Consider the following 18986-nt stretch of genomic DNA (forward strand, 5'->3'; position numbering starts at 1 on the left):
CAGCTGCAGCTTTTCTAAAACCAGGCTTGAGGTCCCTCTGGTGAAAAATGTTCTAGTACACAGTGATGCTCCATTTTCTGGCCTCCTGGGAAGATCAGCAGGGTCAAGTGCATCCAGGCAACATATGCCTCTTCAGCTGCCTCGCAGCTTCTATGGTGTCACATGGTAATTCACTCACTCCTGGAGTGAGGCCCCTCTCTGCCCACGCCCATTACTGATTTTCTTTCTAGGCCTCATCCTTTCATCATAGAGCTCCCAGCAGCTGAAATCCTACAGGAAGAATAGGCTCGTTTGTTAGACGGGCTCCTCTGACAGCCAGTGAGAACCAGCCACTCCTCCAGTGGCTGCCCTCAATGAATTAAAAGTTCAAGTTGATCAGATTAAACTGTTCGTTTGCATTGACTGCCTATGTTGGGAATTTTTTTCTTTATTTCTTATTTATTTATTTATCTTTGATTGTGCTGGATCTTTGTTCAGTGTTGCGGCAAGTGGGGTCTCCTCTTGGTAGCGGTGTGTGGGCTTCTCATTGCGGTGGTTTCTCTTGTTGCTGAGCACAGGCTCAGTAGCTGTGGTGCACGGGCTTAGTTGCTTCTCTGCATGTGGGATCTTCCCAGACCAGGGAATCAAACCCGAGTCCCCTGCACTGACAGGCAGATCTGCACCACCAAGGAAGTCCTGTGTTGGGAACTTGAGAGCTCAAAATATTTGAGAGAAAATAGCAGATAATGTAAAATCGTAAGTCTCCTAACTTTTACTTAGACAAGTGCTTCACATGACTGGACTGAAACAGGACAAGTTTATAGGTAGGGTTGGGCCAATCCTACAATAATATCTCCAGTACTTTGAAGTGGGGCTCCCCAGGTGGTGCTAGTGGTAAATAACCTGCCTGCCAATGCAGAAGACATAAGAGATGTGAGTTTGATTCCCTGGAGGAGGGCATGGCAACCCACTACAGTATTCATGCCTGATGAATCCCATGGACAGAGGAGCCTGGCGGGTTATGGTCCACAGGATCACATAGAATCATACATGACTGAAATGACTTAGCACACATGCATCTTGAAGGGTGCCTGGCACATAACAAGTGCCTAATCAATACATGTAGAATAAGTGAATAGATAAGTTCGTGTACCGATGGATGGTTGAGCTGACTTTGTGTTGGCAGGGGGGATAGGAGTTTATACAGCCTTTGTGTCTCCTCTGGACAGTTGATGACCCTTGTTCTATAAAGTGGGGACCTTCAGGATCTGGGATTTTCACTCTGGAGGTCAGTGAACTGGACTGAAATATGCTGCAATGTATGCAAGAAAGGAGGCACTTTAGGAGTTCACATGCCCTGGGCTCTGCATCTCAGCTCTGCTCCATCTCATCACCATCATTCTGGTCCTCAGCAATCTGCCAGTGGACCCGGGAGGGCTGGCATTGCTGTCAGAGCAGAGGGTGGCGTGGAACCTGTGGCCAGCCCTGGCGGGATGCCCGCTCCAGTGATTCACTGAGTTAATCACTCTACTACCTGCAGTTGCTTTTAGTGCTGTTGCTCAGTCACTAAGTCGTGTCCTACGCTTTGCAGCCTCAGGGACTGAAGCACACTAGGCTTCCCTGCCCCTCATCATCTCCCAGAGCTTGTTCAAACTCATGTCCGTTAAGTCAGTGATGTCATCCAACCATCTCATCCTCTGTGGTCGCCTTCTCCTGCCCTCAATCTTTCCCAGTGCCAGGGTCTTTGCTCTTAGAAGTGGTATTCTTTCCAATATTCTTTCCAGTTAATAAGTACTTTATTTTAAGTATCTTTAACATACCAACAGAAACATTTACACAAATTAGGGAACTTAATATCACACAACAGACATTTATTACATGCTTCCTCTTTGAAAGGCAACAGCCGCTTTACAAAGGGATTCCCTGTCATGTGCTTTCAAAGGCAAGTCTCTCCTTGCACATTTAAATAGGATTTGCTTTGTAATATTCAGTTATTCCGTCTATACACACTCTCGAGGAATAAATAGATTTCATAGAGTGAGGAGCTTTATCCAGAAAGGAATTAAGAGAGTGAAACCAACCAGCAATGTTTACCAGAGGGATGGGTGGAGATCTACTGAGGGAGTTACTTGGAGCAGGAAATCTGAAGCCAACTGCTTATTTTTAATACTGACTCCAGTCCTGTCCAGTGGATGACCTTGGATGAATTACCTAACCTCTCTACACTTCTGTTTATTTGTCTGCAAAACAAGAACTCTGACGTTCCTCATAAGGTGGTCATGAGTTTTATGTCAGCACTTAGGCCAGTTCCTAGCACAGAGTGGACTCCACATGGGTTTGAACTCTCCTTGTGTCCAGAAATTGCTTCACTGCTTTAGTAGTAAAATCAACCATGTTCGTCTTGGGCTAATTCTGTTCCGGAAGTTAGAAGAGCTGGTTGAATCACTATGTCTAACCTGGGATAGGCAGTCAGCAGCTCATGGGGATACCAGGCTGCCTGTACAGTGCCTGGTCACTCTTCCACCCCTCCCCCAACCCCTATGACCAGTCTGTTTTTACAGAATACAGTTGGCACCAAAGTGTAGGTGATGATCCCGCTTGTTGGATTTTTCTGACCTTGAGTGGGGACTTAAATCTTCCTGTAGAAAGTACTATTAAGCCATTGGTTTCCTTATGTCTTTTTCATGACTCACTGACATCGTGGCCTGGCATGATCACAGATCAGGGGTGGATTGTGCACCCTCATTCCATCTCCCCTAAATTCCAGATCCTAAGGAGAAACCATGATTAAAGAGAAGTGTGTTTATATGTGAATTCAGAATTTACGGTCCGCGCCACTGGTGAACCTCATTTATGGAGCCCTCACAGGGTGCAGAGTACACCTTGGGCTATGAAGAGTGACAAAGGTAGTTGAAGATACAGGTTCAGGAACCTTTGATCTAGAAACAGGCAGGGAAGATGCCAGATGCATGTGAGTTTCCTGGCAGACTTCCCAAATTCTGTTGCTCAATGTTTTCAAATGGAGAAAAGTTATTTTTATATGGCTGAATGCTGAACCTGAAGCATAATTTGTGGCTTTCAGTAGATAAATTTATAGTACCAGGAGACCCACTAATCATGTTACAGGGTTTTCTTCCACCTCACCTGCCCCCTTCTCCTACCAGGCCACTTTAGAAAAGAGGAAGGCTGTTCATTTCTGGAGTCCACTGTCCTTCTTGATGCCCATGGAACCCATGGAAAATGTGTGCATATGTGTGGGGAAGCTTTTTCTCTCTAGAGAGAGGTACATGATTTTCATCCAGTTTACAAAGGGGTTTTGACTTAAAATAGTAAAAACCACTGGTACTGAACCAGGGTTAGCACCCCCCAGGCCTGCCAGCCTAATCCAGCCCCCACCCATTTTTGGATGATCCCACAGGTAAGAACGGTTTTCACATTTTTGAATGGTTGGGAAGAAAAATCATTAGAAGAATAATACTTCCTGACTCATGAAATTTACATGAACTTCACATCTCAGCCTCTCCTTGTTGGCACACAGCCACACTCATCCCTTACATATTGTCTCCAGCTGCTTTGTGCTGCCAAGGCAGAGCTGAGCTGTTGTGACACAGAGCACGTAGCCCAAAAAATTGGAAATATTTACTGGCTGGCCCTTTCCTGAAAAAGTGTTCTGGCCCTTGGTCTAGAAAGTTAATTTCAAAAATGTTTGTTTTCTATCTTGCGCGTCATTCTTCCATTCCCTTTGCAAGTATTTATTCCCTATCCCCAGGAAGATAGGTTTGCCTTTCCATTTTCTCGTTTAACTCCTTTGCCTTGGGCTCAGTGCAGTGGAGTTTGATGAGATGCCCTCACTCCTGGGTCAGCAGAAGCAGCATTCAGCTCAGACTCTGCAGCCTGGGGGTTTGGATAAATGGCACAAGACCTGTGATAGCCATGTAGAAGGAAGGGTCTTCAAAACAGCTTCATGGGCAGGGGATATTTAAGAACACCCTGAGGGGTTTCCCTGGTGGCTCAGTGGTAAAGTAGTTGCCTGCCAATTCAGGAGATGTGAGTTCGATCCCTGGGTCAGATGATCCCCTGGAAAAGGAAATGGCAACCCACTCCAGTATTCTTGCCTGGAGAATCCCATGGACAGAGGGGCCTGGTGGGCTATAGTTCATGGGGGTCACAAAAGAGCCGGACACAACTAAACAGCAACGACAACTAAGGAAGTTCAAGCATGTCAACTGAAAGGCAGGTTGACAAAGCTGGGAAACCTCATAGGGTGTTCATGGGACACCAGCCGTGCAGACTGGAGAGGGAGCAGTTCTTAACAAGCAAGAGAAAGGGCTGGAGTAGAGAGGAGTCTCTGTGTGAATGTGGTGCTGTGTTGCTGGGTGGGGGCTCTAGTCTTCTTTCAGCTCCTGCCACCCGCAGCAGGGCAGCCTGGAGGCCTGGGCACCCCTGGGCACATTAACACAGTGAGTGTTCCACGTCATAAAGGCGAAGGATTTAAAGTGCTTTATCTAACACATGGTCCATCCTAAGTACTTGATAAATATTTGTTGTTTGAGTCAGTGTCTGTGAAGGGAGCGGAGACAGGAAGTGATTATTAATTCTGAGGAAGGACAGAGCTATTTAGGTGGCAAGGATGGGACAGGATTACCCCGTCTGTTCAGTGCCACATCCACAGAATTTTCATGAGTGCCTGTTTTGTGCCAGGTAGTCTGCTAGGCCCTGGAGATACCCCGTGAACCCTCAAAGAGTCTGCAGGTAAGCAGGAGAGAGAGCCTAGTAACAAGAGCAGGGGACAGGGACAGCCTGTGAAGTAAAGGAGGAGCGTTTTAGGGGGAACAGATATGGCCACAGGGTCAGATGGGAAGGGGCTGGAAGAAAAGATTCCTTTGGAATCCTTGTGACAAAAGGAAGCAAGGTTTTTATCAGACACCCGACAAGAGTGATTTAAGAACAGACATACAAAATTACACAAGGGTGTGGGAAGCAAATGAAATAACATAAATTATCCAAAGCAAATATTTAGGGAGGCTAGCAGAAAGGTAAATTATGAATTCCATGCATCTCACTATCACTCAGAATGTAATTCCAAAAATTCTTAAAGGTATGTGTTGGAGGAGCCTGCACTGCTCGAGATATCTCTATTTGTGAACTGAACTGATGCTAAAATAACAAAAGTTTCCTTAATTTCTTCACATGATTCATATTTTGACACTTGAGAAAAGATTAGTATGATACAATGATTTGATTTTCGAAGTTTGCAGAGATATGAGTCCATTTTTCTCCTCCTTTGAAAATGAAGTTGAGAAAGGGGTCAGCTCTAGTTTCTACCTACTAGCAGGAATTTTCTAGAGAAGCACATCAAATCATCAGAAAAGACTCAAATCTCAGCCAGAATCCCTGGCTTCAATCTAATGCTCCTTCAGGACAGCAGAAAAGAGACAGGAAAAGGTCCCTCTTGACACCCCAGCACCACCAAAGGCCAGTTGAGGACTTGCAAAGTCCTGAGTCATGGTGTGAGTCACATATGGTACCCTGCGAGATGCTAGCTGCTTCTTCCTGTCAGATATATTTTGATTTCCATTCAGATTTAAGTTTCACTTTGTGCTCTAAGAAAGGGTAAAATGCTATGGTGTTAAATGGTTTCAACAACTATTGAAAATTGTATTCCCATGAAGATTGACTTCACAGAGCAAAATGTGTATTTGTACCGAGGTCTGGAAATAGCTTCTCTCTCTCTCCTTCCCACCCTCCCTTCCTTCCATCCTTCTGTCCTTCCTTCCTTCCCTCCTTTCAGGGATCACTACTTGTGTGATGTGACGTGGGTAACAGAAGAAAGGATTTCTTTGCAGTGGCTCCGCAGGATTCAGAACTATTCGATCATGGATATCTGTGACTATGACAGGTCCACGGGAAGATGGATTTCCTCAGTGGTAAGGTTGAATTGGGATATTCTGCTTCCAAAGCTCCATGTGATCTGAGGGCTGTATGAAAACAGGAAGAATGGTATCAGGAAATATAGTTTGAGTTTCTATTCTTTCTACTGTGTCTGACCCTGAGGCAGTGAATAAGTCTTGATTGACTTTTAGATAATTTGATAACCTGGTGGTACTTCTATTTCACCTCCTTTCACTGCTCTGTTTTAGTTGTGGTGACTGTCACTTGGGATATGGGTGGTGGGTGGAAAATTTGATGTCAAAATTCACAAAGTCTGAGAAAACCATGGGCTGCAAGGTCAAGGAAACATGTTTCAATAGAGAAAACAGAGTATGCAAAGTAAGTTGCTGAATATATGTTCAAGAAACAAAACAAGCATCAAGAGGCCACAAACCTATTATTAATAACCACCCTATGACTATGATGGATCTCCCTGGTGGCTCAGACGGTAAAGCATCTGCCTGCCGTGCAGGAGACCCAGGTTCGATCCCTGGGTTGGGAAGATCCACTGGAGAAGGAAATGGCAACCCACTCCAGGAAATGGCAACCCACTCCAGTAATCTTGCCTGGGAAATTCCATGGACTGAGGAGCCTGGTGGGCTACAGTCCATGGGGTTGCAAAGAGTCGGACACGACTGAGCAACTTCACTTCACTTCACTTATGACTATGATTACTTTTCAGCAGTAAACAGCTTTAGCAAGTAAATAGATAACTTCTAGGCTGACAGGGTGGCAACATTAAGGCAAGTGTTAATCCAACCTTGAAGTGCTGGGGGCCTTTCTAGCGCAGAGACCACAAGGTTCAGCTCTTGGATCAAATTTAAAGCCCCTTAGAGATCAACAGCCTCAGGAGGGGAAAGTCTGGGGGAGGTTTTCTGGCATATACCAAGGACACTGCTATGAGCCCTTTTCTGGTAATGGGCTCTGTGCCTGCACACCTCCTCTCCCTACTTCATTTTGGGTAGGCACAGGGCAGAGTTGCCTCAGAAATCTTGGGCCCTGTATTAGCAATCATTGAATATCTGTTTTGTTCTAAGTTCTATACATGGCTCTGGGTGGAAAAAAAATATTAGGTAGCATGCCTGTCCGCAAAATGTTTATTTTCTAGTGGGGAATATTGTTATGAAGACCAATAATAATTACCATTACTGTGAACACTCATAGTAGCCAGACACTGCAGAAACAGGCTCAGTAATGTTAAGGAGCTTGCTTAGGTCACAACATCAGCCAGAATCTAAACTATAAAACCAAGCTTTTTGCTTCCTGTCAATTAAATCGTTCCAATATCAGGATAGTGTGCTCTAAAAGTGTATATGCAAGGTACAAAGGAAATCTAGGGCAAAAGAGATAATCAACTTGATTAGGGACAGGCTAAGGGAGATGGGAGACGACACAGAGGAGACGAGAGCAGCCTGGAGTAAGCTGCCATATGCGGGGCACAGGATGGCATGTGGACCCTATGAGCAGAAGCTGTGCCAAGTCATCTGAAGTGAACATCTTGGAGCCCACAGGGGCTGGGGATGCATAGGACTAGGGTTGAGGGAGAGGTGCAGTGTTGCTGAGGTCTGAGATATAGGCTAAGGCTCGGGTACCATTCTGAGGGGTTTGGCCTTACCCTGTAAGACAGAGGTAGCTTACTTCAAGGTTTTAAATAGGAGAGGATCATAATGAGATAGAACTATCTGTGGCCTGATGAAGTCAGCTGCGGGTTGAGTGGAGTGGAAAGCAGATTGGAAGGAGAACAGAACATCAGGGGCTACAACTGGGAGATCAGGGCAATGGACCTGGGAAACCCGACAGGACGCAAACTAAGGCAGGAGCAGTGGGGAAGGGCGAAAGAAGCCAAAAAGCAGAAGACAGGGGCTAAGGAGCTTCCTGTGAGAAGAGCGGGAGGCTGGAATGATTCCCAGGTCTCTGGTTTGAATAAATGGTGCCACTAACCTGGAGAAGGATGAAGGAGTAAGAACAAGCTGGTGGGGATGGAAGAAAGATGAGGTAGTCTTCAGTTCTGTACTCACTGAATTGAAAATGCTAGATGAGTTTTAGGGATGACCTATGAATTACACTCCCAGGACAGAGCTCTAGGCAAGAGAGGTAAATGTTCTAATGTAGTTATGTAAAAGGTACTAACATAAATATAAATATGTGAATAGAGATAGCTTTCGTTTCAGTACAATAATACTTGCTTATATTGCCACCAATTGTAGCTAAAGATAGAATTCATATCTCATTTCTCTATTTTTCCCTCCCTAGGGACGGCAACACATTGAAATAAGTACCACTGGCTGGGTTGGAAGAGTAAGTTGTAAAAATTATGGATTTTTCTGTTCTGTGGATCAGATACTCAGAGCTATTTCATATGCAGATATAACAAACAAGGGCTCTATGTTGTTTGTTATTAATAGAGACATTAGTTGACCTTTTCCTTATAACGTTTAAATGCTCCCTCTAGCGAGAACTTTTTATAGAGAATATATAACATGTTCAGTTGAAAAAAAGTAAAAGGACAACTGAAAATTCAAGAGAACAGCAGATAAAACAAAAGGCATACTCTAGGCAAATTTCTAGCTCCCAGAAAGTTAAAAAACAACCGTTGCTGAGAGGCGGCCAAGATGCCAAATGTCCTCGTTGACCTCATATTTGACGTTAGGTACTTTGGAGGCAGAAAACATGGTTTTTGCCCACAGCCTGTACAAATGCAGAAGGAGCCGCAACTACCTACTGCTGAATCGAGGTGGCAAACGCACCACACCCGCTCTGCCCCTCTCTTTGGAGGAATCATAAGTGGGTTCATACTTTATTATACCCTGAGGCAGAACTTTATCCAAGAAAGCAGGTGCCCCTCAGGGACTCCCCCTGCCTCACACTGCGCCTTGGTGGGGGCTCACTGGCCACATTGCTACAAGACCATGGAGTGAAGCGAGCTGATGAAGGCACTCCAGCCAGTGCGGCAGTGTGAAAGAGGAAGATGGAATCACACCTAATTTTTATAACCACTTCTATTCAGCCCCTTTATGAGAGAAGCAAAGTGACATTAAAAAACATACAAATTTCTTCTCTCTCGGAGCACAGAGGTGCAACCCCCTGGTCCAGAAACACAGCCCTTCCAGCTGGGCTTGGAGCCCCCGCCCCCGAGCATTCACACGTCCTTTTTGTTCAGGCATTGATTGGGCAGAGGGGAGAGGTTTGCCAACATGAAAAGTGGTTTCCTCCATGGCAAGAGACATGCTACACTTCCTCACGACTCTTTGAAAAAAATATGTTTTTTCCTCTCTGTATTTAACCAGACAGATGCCACTTTTCACACATTTCTACTAGGCACAACTCCATCCAGGGGAAACAGGGAAATGTATTAAAAAGATAAGGCTGTGAACACAGGTCTAGAGAGGGGAATGTGTTTCCGAGCTCTGTAATGAGAACACCAAGTGTATTGCACGCCTCGGCTTGCTCCATAAATGAATTCGCTTTGAATCACTAAATAGAAGAGAGAAGCATTTTTCTTCCTTCCCAAAATGGGAGCTGATGAGAGAGGAAACAGCGAGGGTGAAGTGAACCAACAATTTTAAAAGACCATCTTCTACCTGCTCTCAGTGTAGTAAGGAAATCGAAGTCGAAAAGAGACATATTCTTATCAGGCTGGGAGAGACCCTCTTCTGCTTAAACGACATTATGTTCTGAGAACTATCTTTTATCGAACTGTAGAAAATGGAAATTTTGTTCTATATTTCCATACAACTATTTTTTTGGGTAAATTGTTGATCCTATTTAGCAAAATGAGAAGGCTTATAATAAAAATGATAACTATATGAATGTTTCCGTATGAAATACACGACAGACATTCCTTATGGTATCTAGTCCAGAAATGATTAAAGAGTTTCTAAGTCTGACTTTCAAAAACATGATGTATAAGAAACAAGGTTGGGGGCGGGGCATCCCTCAAATTACAAACCACCCTCCAACCAGAAACAGTCAAAAATAATATTAGTCTGTTTCAAGGAAGCACGTTATGACATGGAGGAAATTTACTTACTAGAACTGAGAGACTGATGCTTTTTTTTTTTTTTTCACGCTTGTATCAAGACATCATAGCATTATTCTCCACAGATAGAAGATGCCTAAGGGTAACAATGACCACTGCTCTGTGTTGAACGTCAAGTGTAATCCTCCCTACATTCTTTCATTTGCATGCATGCATGCTAAGCCACTTCAGCCATGACCAACTCTGTGACCCTATGGACCATAGCCCGCCAAGCTCCTCTATCCCTGGGGTTCTCCAGGCAAGAATGCTGGAGTGCGTTGCCAGGCCCTCCTCCAGGGGACCTTCCCCACCCAGGGATCAAACCCGTATCTCTTACATCTCCTGCACTGGCAGCCAGGCTCTTTACCACCGGTGCCACCTGGGAACCCCATTCTTTCATTTGCTCCCCTCCAGAAAGCCCTTAGGAGTTAAATCTTTTGTCTGTATTTTCTAGGAGAATTTTCTCTTGAGACCCTCTGATTGCATTTGGCAAGTAAATGAATCATGGGTTTTGAGCATAGGTGTTGGAAGGACTTTCTGAAACTAAAACTGGTACTGAGCTAAGACTAATGTGCTTTAACATGTTTCATGTTTTCTATTATTTTCTAGTTTAGGCCTGCAGAGCCTCATTTTACCTCTGACGGGAATAGCTTCTACAAGATCATTAGCAACGAAGAGGGTTACAAACACATTTGTCACTTCCAAACAGATAAGAGAGTGAGTATTTTTACATGATTTATTTTGGGTTGATCTCCTTTTTTGGGAAACTAATTTGAAGTGGAAATCATGTGGTAAAGTCGATCACTATGTAATTAGTCTGTTTAAATAATTAGACTAATTCAGATACCCCGGTGGTATCTGGAGTAAGGTAGGATGGGGTGAAGAGACCCAAGAAAAAGACCTGAGATTACCTGAATTCCTGATATAAATTATTTAATCCTCCCCTTAACTTTGATCAGAGAGAGAGTCGCATAAACCTATTTTTTTTTTAATCCCATCAGACTTGCACATTTATTACAAAAGGAGCCTGGGAGGTCATTGGGATAGAAGCTCTTACCAGTGATTATCTGTAAGTATTCTAATCATCAGTAGGATGTGGATGTCTTTGTCAGAATCACGCCCTCCTTTGCCCAGAAATAAGGGAAAAAATCGTCTACAAATAGAGAGTAGTCTATTTGGCATGTGTTCAGGACTTTTCTCTTTCTACCATACGGAAGCCTTAATGATTTTCACATATGCTCAGCAGACTTGATGCCATGCCGCCAACCAGCACTACCTCTTGCTTTTACCTGCTTTACGTTAGAAATGCTGCAGCCTCTTTTTCTTAAGCGTTTTGGAACACTGAACTATTCTGGGGCAATTTGATAGATTGCAGCTGACACCGTATGTTTAGAAGGCTTGGAGAGGCTACTGTACCTGTCCCAGCCTTAACCTGTGGCAAACAGAAAGCTTTGTGGAGGCTGTCAGTGACCGTGCACAAGATGGTGGGGCAGGGCGTGCTGTTTTTCACTAGAACCTGAGGCACTTTTATAATCCTGTATCAGTTTCACCACAGAGGAGTTTTGCCATTGCTCAAAGCAGGTTTTGAAGGTCCTGTTTAAAAGTGGCCCTGCCACTCTCAGAAGGATAGGGCACCTGCCACCGAGTGGTCTGTGTTATGAAACAGAGAATATGGAAAACAGTACAGGTAAATGGGGGCTTCCCTGGTTGGTAAAGAATCTGCCTGCGATGCAGGAGACCTGGGTTCGATCCCTGGGTTGGGAAAATCCCCTGGAGAAAGAAATGGCAACCCACTCCAGCATTTTTGCCTGGGAAATCCCATGGACAGAGGAGCCTGGCAGGCTACAGTCCATGGGGTTGCAAGAGTCAGACGCAACTTAGTGACTAATCCGCCACCACCACATAGATAAATGGGGCTTCAACTTCAGACTAGTTGTCCAGTCATATTTTTCTGAAAGAAGACTTTTTTTGAGTTTTTACTTGTCATTTTAACTAAGGGAGTAATCCTCATATTCAGATACTTTAGCCTGTTTTTTTAAAAAAAGAATCCCCTATTTACAGATGATGCCCTTATTTTCTGAGAAATAAAAGGGCAGGGAAAAATGATACAAGCACTAACACACATGCACTTGTATGAACACTAATGCTGGGAGTTGAGTTAAAGGGAATATACTTGACTTTTTCTGTAAAACATAATTAATACATTCCATTTGTTTTCTCCCCAGATACTACATTAGTAATGAATATAAAGGAATGCCAGGTGGAAGAAATCTTTATAAGTAAGAATTTTATCAAATTGTTAATGAGCTTTTAGCTAATGAACAATTTCAGTTCTTATGTTTTCATTTTTTAGTTTTTTTGCCTAGTCCTAATATATTAAATTGGAACTACTATCGAATGCTTTTATTCCTGTATAAACCAACCCATATGTCATCAAAAGAGCATGACTTTATTAGATGCTTTGTGATATTTGCAAACAATGGGAGGTTTGAGGTTATAATGGATTAATTCCTGCATTTATTGCATATTAACTCATTAAGTTTCATGAGTATTTCTTGGCATTCTGATATCTTTGAAACTAATAAATGGCATTATTTAATTCCTTCTTTCATTTATCCCTTTATCAAGTACTTAGTTTCCACCATTGGTTTTACAGAATCCAACTTAATGACTACACAAAAGTGATGTGCCTCAGTTGTGAGCTGAATCCAGACAGGTGTCAGTATTACTCTGTATCGTTCAGTCAAGGGGCAAAGTACTATCAGCTGAGATGTTCCGGTAAGTTTGAACTGAGCAGGGGGTACCCACAAAGTCCCTCTCAAGTTGTTCCCTCCATCCCCTCCCCTCTCTGAACAACCTTCTCACCACCCTCCTGCTCAGCATCTCCATCCCTGAAACCTCTTTTTCAGTGTCCAGTTTAAGAAATATTTTTTCTGCCTTGATCACTTCTCTCCTATTGAATCTGAATGCTTGAAATCACATAAGTCTTTTTCCCTTTCCACTCACAGGTAAGTGGTAAGTTAGCCATCTTTCTTTCCCCTTCTAACCAAGAGGCTTGCTTTTAGACTGAAAGCACGTATACCCAGAGCTTATGTGTGACAGAGGCACCTTTCATCCTTATGTACACACCTAGTGTGCATTTTTTAATGCAAATTATAGTATGCACTTGCCCCTTTAAATGAGAAAAATGTACGTAAGGCGGGTCCTGTGACTCAGCCTGCTCACAGCTTCATCTTCTGTAACTGTTGTTATTATTGTTTTCTTTACTAAAAATGAAGAATCTGGACAAAGAGAGGTAATGTGATTTCATAGGTCATGCAGTCATAAGAAGCACAAGCGGGTTTAGACACAGGCCTCTGCCATTAAACACTAGATTACCTCTCAAAGTGAGAGGAAGAAATTTGAATATTCTGAAAAGTTGACAAGAACTGTCCATTGCCAAAAAGAGGTCTGCTTATCTGAACCTTTCTGCACTGGTGCATTTTCTTTAATATCATATTTTTCTTCCTAGTTCTTTACCATGGCTGTTTCCAGTCACCCTTTTTGGGCACGTGTTTTATGTATATTAGGCACTGTGCTCAAGTTTTGTATTCATGATCTTATTTGATCCTTAAGAAAACTCTGTAATATAGATATGATTTTCCTAATTTTATACATGAAGAGACTGAAGCATAGGTATGCTGTCCTAAGTCACAAAGCAGGGAAGTCAAGGATTCAATCCCAGGTCGTTAAAATGCCTCCACTGTGGTTCTGATCAAGTGTAAAAATTAATAGTGTGATCCAAATGTGTCAAAATTAAATAGCTCACTAAGTAGCTTTTTCTATACATTACCTTCCACTCTGCAACTACCACAGTTGGAATAAATAGTGAAGATCTGAGCCTGTGAGAAAAACACTTTCGCATGCCAGGAAGGAATCGCTTATCCAAGTCAGGCACATTGCAGATGTGCCGCCTGGCCCAGTCCTCCATAGTGGGGACAGCAGCGGAGGGGATCTGCCCTTCGAAGGTGGGGAAGTGGAAAGTGGAGTGGCAGTGGAGGGTGGGTGGCGGGGTACCTGTCTCCTGAGCTCCACCCCTAGTGGGCGGGGCCTGAGAGAGGGTGTGGCCTCTCTGGACTTCCGAGTTAGAGCCAGGAAGGCTGGTGGCTTACTCTGGGTCTCAGAGGCTTAGTTCAGAGAAGAATTGGGTCGGACATGATAATGTGCGCAAGGCACTAAGCAGGGCCAGATGTGCAATTTCTGTTTCATTCTCCAGAGCTTGGTACCTTTCCAGTAATATTAATACTTGTTAGACTCAAATTGCACTCATTTTAAGGAAAAAGAAAATCAGCTAACACTTATAAGCCTTTATCCAGTGATATTTATTCTATCAAAGCTAAATGGTGTCAAAGTTATATCAAAGTTAAATGGTAACAAATGCTATTTTTGAAAAGTATGTGGTTTTTTTTAAGCTCTGAAATATATTTTTTTCCCTGATTATGTTAACAGGTCCTGGTCTGCCCCTCTATACTCTGCATAACAGCAGCAATGATAAAGGTAACATTTTCATATTTTACCCTTGGTTTGCTTTTTAGGAAAGTGTGTGTGAATAGGAGCAACATGTGCTTAGCATAATGGGTATTTCTTCAGCTTTAGAGTGTCTTGACAATGACTTGAACACAAGGCTTAAAATATGAAGTATGTATAGTCTCATCAGTGAATCACCCACTTGTTCCTTATTGCTTTGCACAATCCAAATTCTTCACGTTGTAACAAATGCTTCAAATGTTTGTTGAGAACTGAGAGTCCTGGAAAACAATTCAGATTTGGATCAAATGCTGCAGGATGTCCAGATGCCCTCAAAGAAACTGGACTTCATTCATTTGCATGGAACAAGTAAGTGAAATTTCTCTCGGAACATAACTTTTCATGGAAACAGCAATAAAATAATAACTAAATGTAACTTGATCTGATAGTATGTATTTTATACATAAATCTATTATAATGTTACTTTTCCATAAAATGTTCTATCACAAGAATGACTAGTTTTATATTTTCTTAATCTAAAAATATAATATTCTACATTAAATGTATTATTTTAAATGGAAAATATTTGAATAAAATGCACTGTTGCTCGCTAGTTCAGTATCATCCCATTAGTAATTTTATTCTACTATTAAGTATTAATTGTGTTTTTAACAATGAAATACTAATATATTTTACCTTTAACCCAAACAGATTGAAAATGAGTTGTGTAAAAAAATTAACCTTGGCTATAAAATGTTGAAATTTCAGTCCCAGGACAGAAATCTTGAATTTTTCCTAACTTCCTCTCCGTGATAGGCCCTGGCCTAATGGCCTGACCATGTATTATGTTCAGGGACCACTAAGAACAAGGGGTTTCTTTGAGTAGGAAATCCTGTCATTTTTTTGTAGTTGTTTTTGTTTGTTTGTTTTTTCCATTAAGGGCTAATAATTCATAGGGAAGGGGGGAATCCATCAAAAGTGATTTATTTTAGATTATTTTTTAATAAAGGCTAATAATGACATTCAGTTCCTCCAGGTTTAAGTGGCGGGAATAGGATGGAGAGTGGAGGGTGCTTCTGAAGAAGAGCTTAGAGCAATGCTCCTGAAACTGCAGGTGCTTATGGCTCAGCTGGGACCTCATTAATGTGCACATTTTGAGCCAGCCCGTGAGCGTGGGCCCAGGATGGAAGCTTGTAATAAACTCCCATGTGATGCTCGTGCTGCTGGCCCTTGAATCTGGTTTGACTGGCAAGGGCTTAGGGTTTTGAAGAGCTAACTGGACTTCCTGGAACAGAAGGCATTGAATATTACAATATAACATATTAAATATTTGGATGTGACCCCCAGAGAAAAGACTGCGCATCTTAAAAAATATAGGAAGTAAAACATTTCCAGTTAACTAGTCCTGATTCAAACAAAGGAGAGGTCAAATACCGGGTTTGACATATTTTTAAAAAGCATTGTGATCAACTGATAGTTTGACATTCTACTCAAATATAAAAGAGAATAAAATTTTAGTTCTCATTAGCACATTTGATCAGAAAGCATAAAATAACCAGCAAAATACAAATTAAAGAAAAATCTACCTATATAAATATTTTACTCCTAAACTTTTCTTTTTTTCCTCAACTAAAATAACTATAACAACCAAAATACAAAAGAAAGGTGAACATAAGGAAGAAACATCTCTAGAGATAAGGATTTTTTTCCTTGTAGGTTAAATCTACTGAAGCTGGAAGTAATCTTATTAAAATATGAAACAACTCTCCTCTCTCTCTCTTTCTCTCTCGTTTTTAAAGATTAGTCTAACTAATCAGCCTGAATTTGGTAGCAAAGGTAACCAATTTATTTTTTAGGGACAAATTTTATTAAACTGATGTTAAATCAAGCAGAGAGAATTAAACAGACCTGTACAAGATCGTGCAGAACAGTTTGCCCCACATAAACCTAGTTTCATTCTGTGAAACACAGAGCTGAAAATGGGAACTCAGCTTACAGCCTGGGATGGCAATAAGAATTACAAAAATGTTATTAAATCAGAATTTTAAAATAGTGTTAAGGCCAACTAAAAATCCTAAACATCTTCAAAGAAATTCAAGACGAGGAAAACATTTTGGAGGAAAACTTAGAACATAAGCCATAAACAAACTAGATAAGTAGATCAGATGCCAAAGAACAGAATCATAAAAACAAAACATTAGCAATTCTAAGATGCACTTTTATTTTACAAAACACCAATGTATTTAATAGATCCATTAGAAACAACTTTGTTTTAACCTTAAACTAGTATTTTAACCTGAAAGAGAATATTTTTTATAGCTGAAAAGCATGCTAAATCAAAACAGTTCATTTTCTTTTTCTATTCTAATTTAACAAATTGCTAAACTCTACATGTTACTCGTCACTGACAGAGATAAGAAACCAAAACCACGTGCTAATGTGTTCTTAATTCATTAATTAATCTTTCTGTTTGTTTAGAATTTTGGTATCAGATGATCTTGCCTCCTCATTTTGATGAATCCAAGAAATATCCTCTGCTAATAGAAGTGTAAGTATTCAAGCTAAAGGAATAATGCATAAGCTAACCATTGTACATATTTACCCAGTGTAGCTCACTGAAAAATAGAGACAAATGCATCCTTTCTCTCTTCCTGAATTATTGTAAAGCAATTTTAATAATTCTTCCATTTTGCAATTACAGATCCAAGTCTATATTTTCTACCATCTTTCTAATAGAGAAGCTAGACACTCTTTTTCCCTCATAATGGCATATGGGTTTTGTTTTGATTCTTTCTCCCCCTTGAACTCCAAGAGAATTTGAAAGAGATTTTCAAGTCTCCATTTTCATCCTTACCTCTTAGACATTTTAATAAGCAATAGATGGGTATTACTAGTCTTCACAGTTTCCTTATCCCTAAATTTACCCAGATATCTCTCATTGGTGGTCTTTAATTCATTCCAGTGTCAGGTTTCTCTTTATTTAGTTCCTGAATTATCATTGCCTGGTATTTTCCATTCCTGTTTTGGTGAAGAGAAGATATGAGAAAGTATTCATTATATAATTTAAACTTCTCCAAGTCCTAGAGAAAGTTCTGAAATCACAAGTCTTTGAGCCATAAATGTGAGCTCCCATGAGGTCTAAATATGGCATCTTTGTATTTTTGGCAATTAGCAGGAAAACATTCTACTTCAATCTTTCCAAAATTGCCCTGACCTCACATATAATGCCACAATGCCAGTCTTCCTATCCCAGCTTGCCTCATTTCCTTTATTCAAAACAAAACGAACCAACACAAGTGCTGCGTGCCTGCTGCATGCAGGTAGTTGGCCTTATTTTGTCCACATTGCAAGCCTATGTAGTCAGTTCTATCAGGTCGATTATACAGAAAAGAAAACTAAAAACTTGGGGATACTTTCCAGTTGTTACTAGCAAAAAAAAAAAAAAAAAAGAAGAAGAAGGAATACAGATACTAACATGAGACACACCCTTTATACAGCACGTTCCCCTGCATTTACAATTCCATGTAAGCCAGACATAAAAGTTCAGAAAAAGAGAAAGAGGTATTTTAAACTTTCAGATACACGGTTGGATTCTCATTACACCTAATTTAGTCAAATTTTGACTACAGTAACATTCACTTGCTTGGGGCCTTAGCCCCAGTACTGAACAAGATTCTTTACAATTAAAAAAGAGTAATGTTTTGACACAAGGGTCTGTTTAAAAAGAAAAAAAAAGTGATATTTTTATCTTCTTGGAATCCTCAGTAAGTAATAACTAAATCTCCCTTTCATTAGGAAAGTTTAAAAAAACATGGTAAATTCAGGCCCAGTTCTTTTCAGTGATTTTCCTCTTCATTTTCTTAGATGTCTAAATCTTTGTTTTCTATTTTTAAAAATAATGTTGCTTAATCTTCAAGTTTATTTAACCTGACACATAGTTAATACTCAGGGAAGCTGTTAACTCTACCAAATTTAATATCATTGAAAGGACCAGGGTATTTCACAAGTTAAAAAAAAAAATGTTTACTTGCTTAAGAAATTCATGAATGCCTTCTTTTTCTAAAACTTAGAATGATACAGTATCTAGTGTAAAATTAAAGTTGTGCAATGAAAAAAAAGTGAAAGTGTTAGTCAATCAGTTGTGTCCAGCTCTTTGCAACCCCATGGACTGTAGCCCATCAGGCTCCTCTGTCCATGGAATTCTCCAGGCAAGAATACTGGAGTGGGTAGACATTCCCTTCTCCAGGGGATCTTCCCAACCCAGGGATGGAATCCAGGCTCCTTAAGGACTTTGAGCTTACTTAAGTTAAGGACTTTGACTGCTATAGGACATGCAGGGATGGAAACCAGGCTCCTCTGTCCATGAGATTTTCCAGGCAATAGTACTGGAGTGGATTGTCATTTCCTTCTCCAGCAGATCTTCCCGACACTGGGATCGAACCCAGGTCTCCCACATTGTAGACAGATGCTTTACCATCTGAGCCACCAGGGAAGTCCTCAGGAAGTTCTAATCAAGGAAACTTGTAGTCTAAGAGTGTTTGTAAGCTCAATC

General features: G+C 41.3%; 1 protein-coding gene and 1 non-coding gene across 2 annotated transcripts in view; both read left to right on the forward strand.

Moving 5' to 3' along the window:
• Positions 1-18986, forward strand: part of DPP4 (dipeptidyl peptidase 4) — an 80713-nt gene that overhangs the window by 41363 nt on the left and 20364 nt on the right. Inside the window, exons 11-19 of the mRNA XM_068969445.1 lie at positions 5771-5906; positions 8164-8208; positions 10538-10645; positions 10930-10997; positions 12154-12207; positions 12585-12706; positions 14417-14464; positions 14705-14803; positions 16913-16982. Coding sequence (XP_068825546.1) covers positions 5771-5906; positions 8164-8208; positions 10538-10645; positions 10930-10997; positions 12154-12207; positions 12585-12706; positions 14417-14464; positions 14705-14803; positions 16913-16982 — 750 coding nt within the window. The remainder of the gene's footprint in view (positions 1-5770; positions 5907-8163; positions 8209-10537; positions 10646-10929; positions 10998-12153; positions 12208-12584; positions 12707-14416; positions 14465-14704; positions 14804-16912; positions 16983-18986) is intronic.
• TRNAG-GCC (transfer RNA glycine (anticodon GCC)) lies at positions 6341-6412 on the forward strand. The gene has a single exon. It is a non-coding gene; the product is annotated as a tRNA-Gly (tRNA).

This window comes from Capricornis sumatraensis, chromosome 3, assembly GCF_032405125.1.
Source record: "Capricornis sumatraensis isolate serow.1 chromosome 3, serow.2, whole genome shotgun sequence".
NCBI classification, from domain to species: Eukaryota; Metazoa; Chordata; class Mammalia; order Artiodactyla; family Bovidae; genus Capricornis; species Capricornis sumatraensis.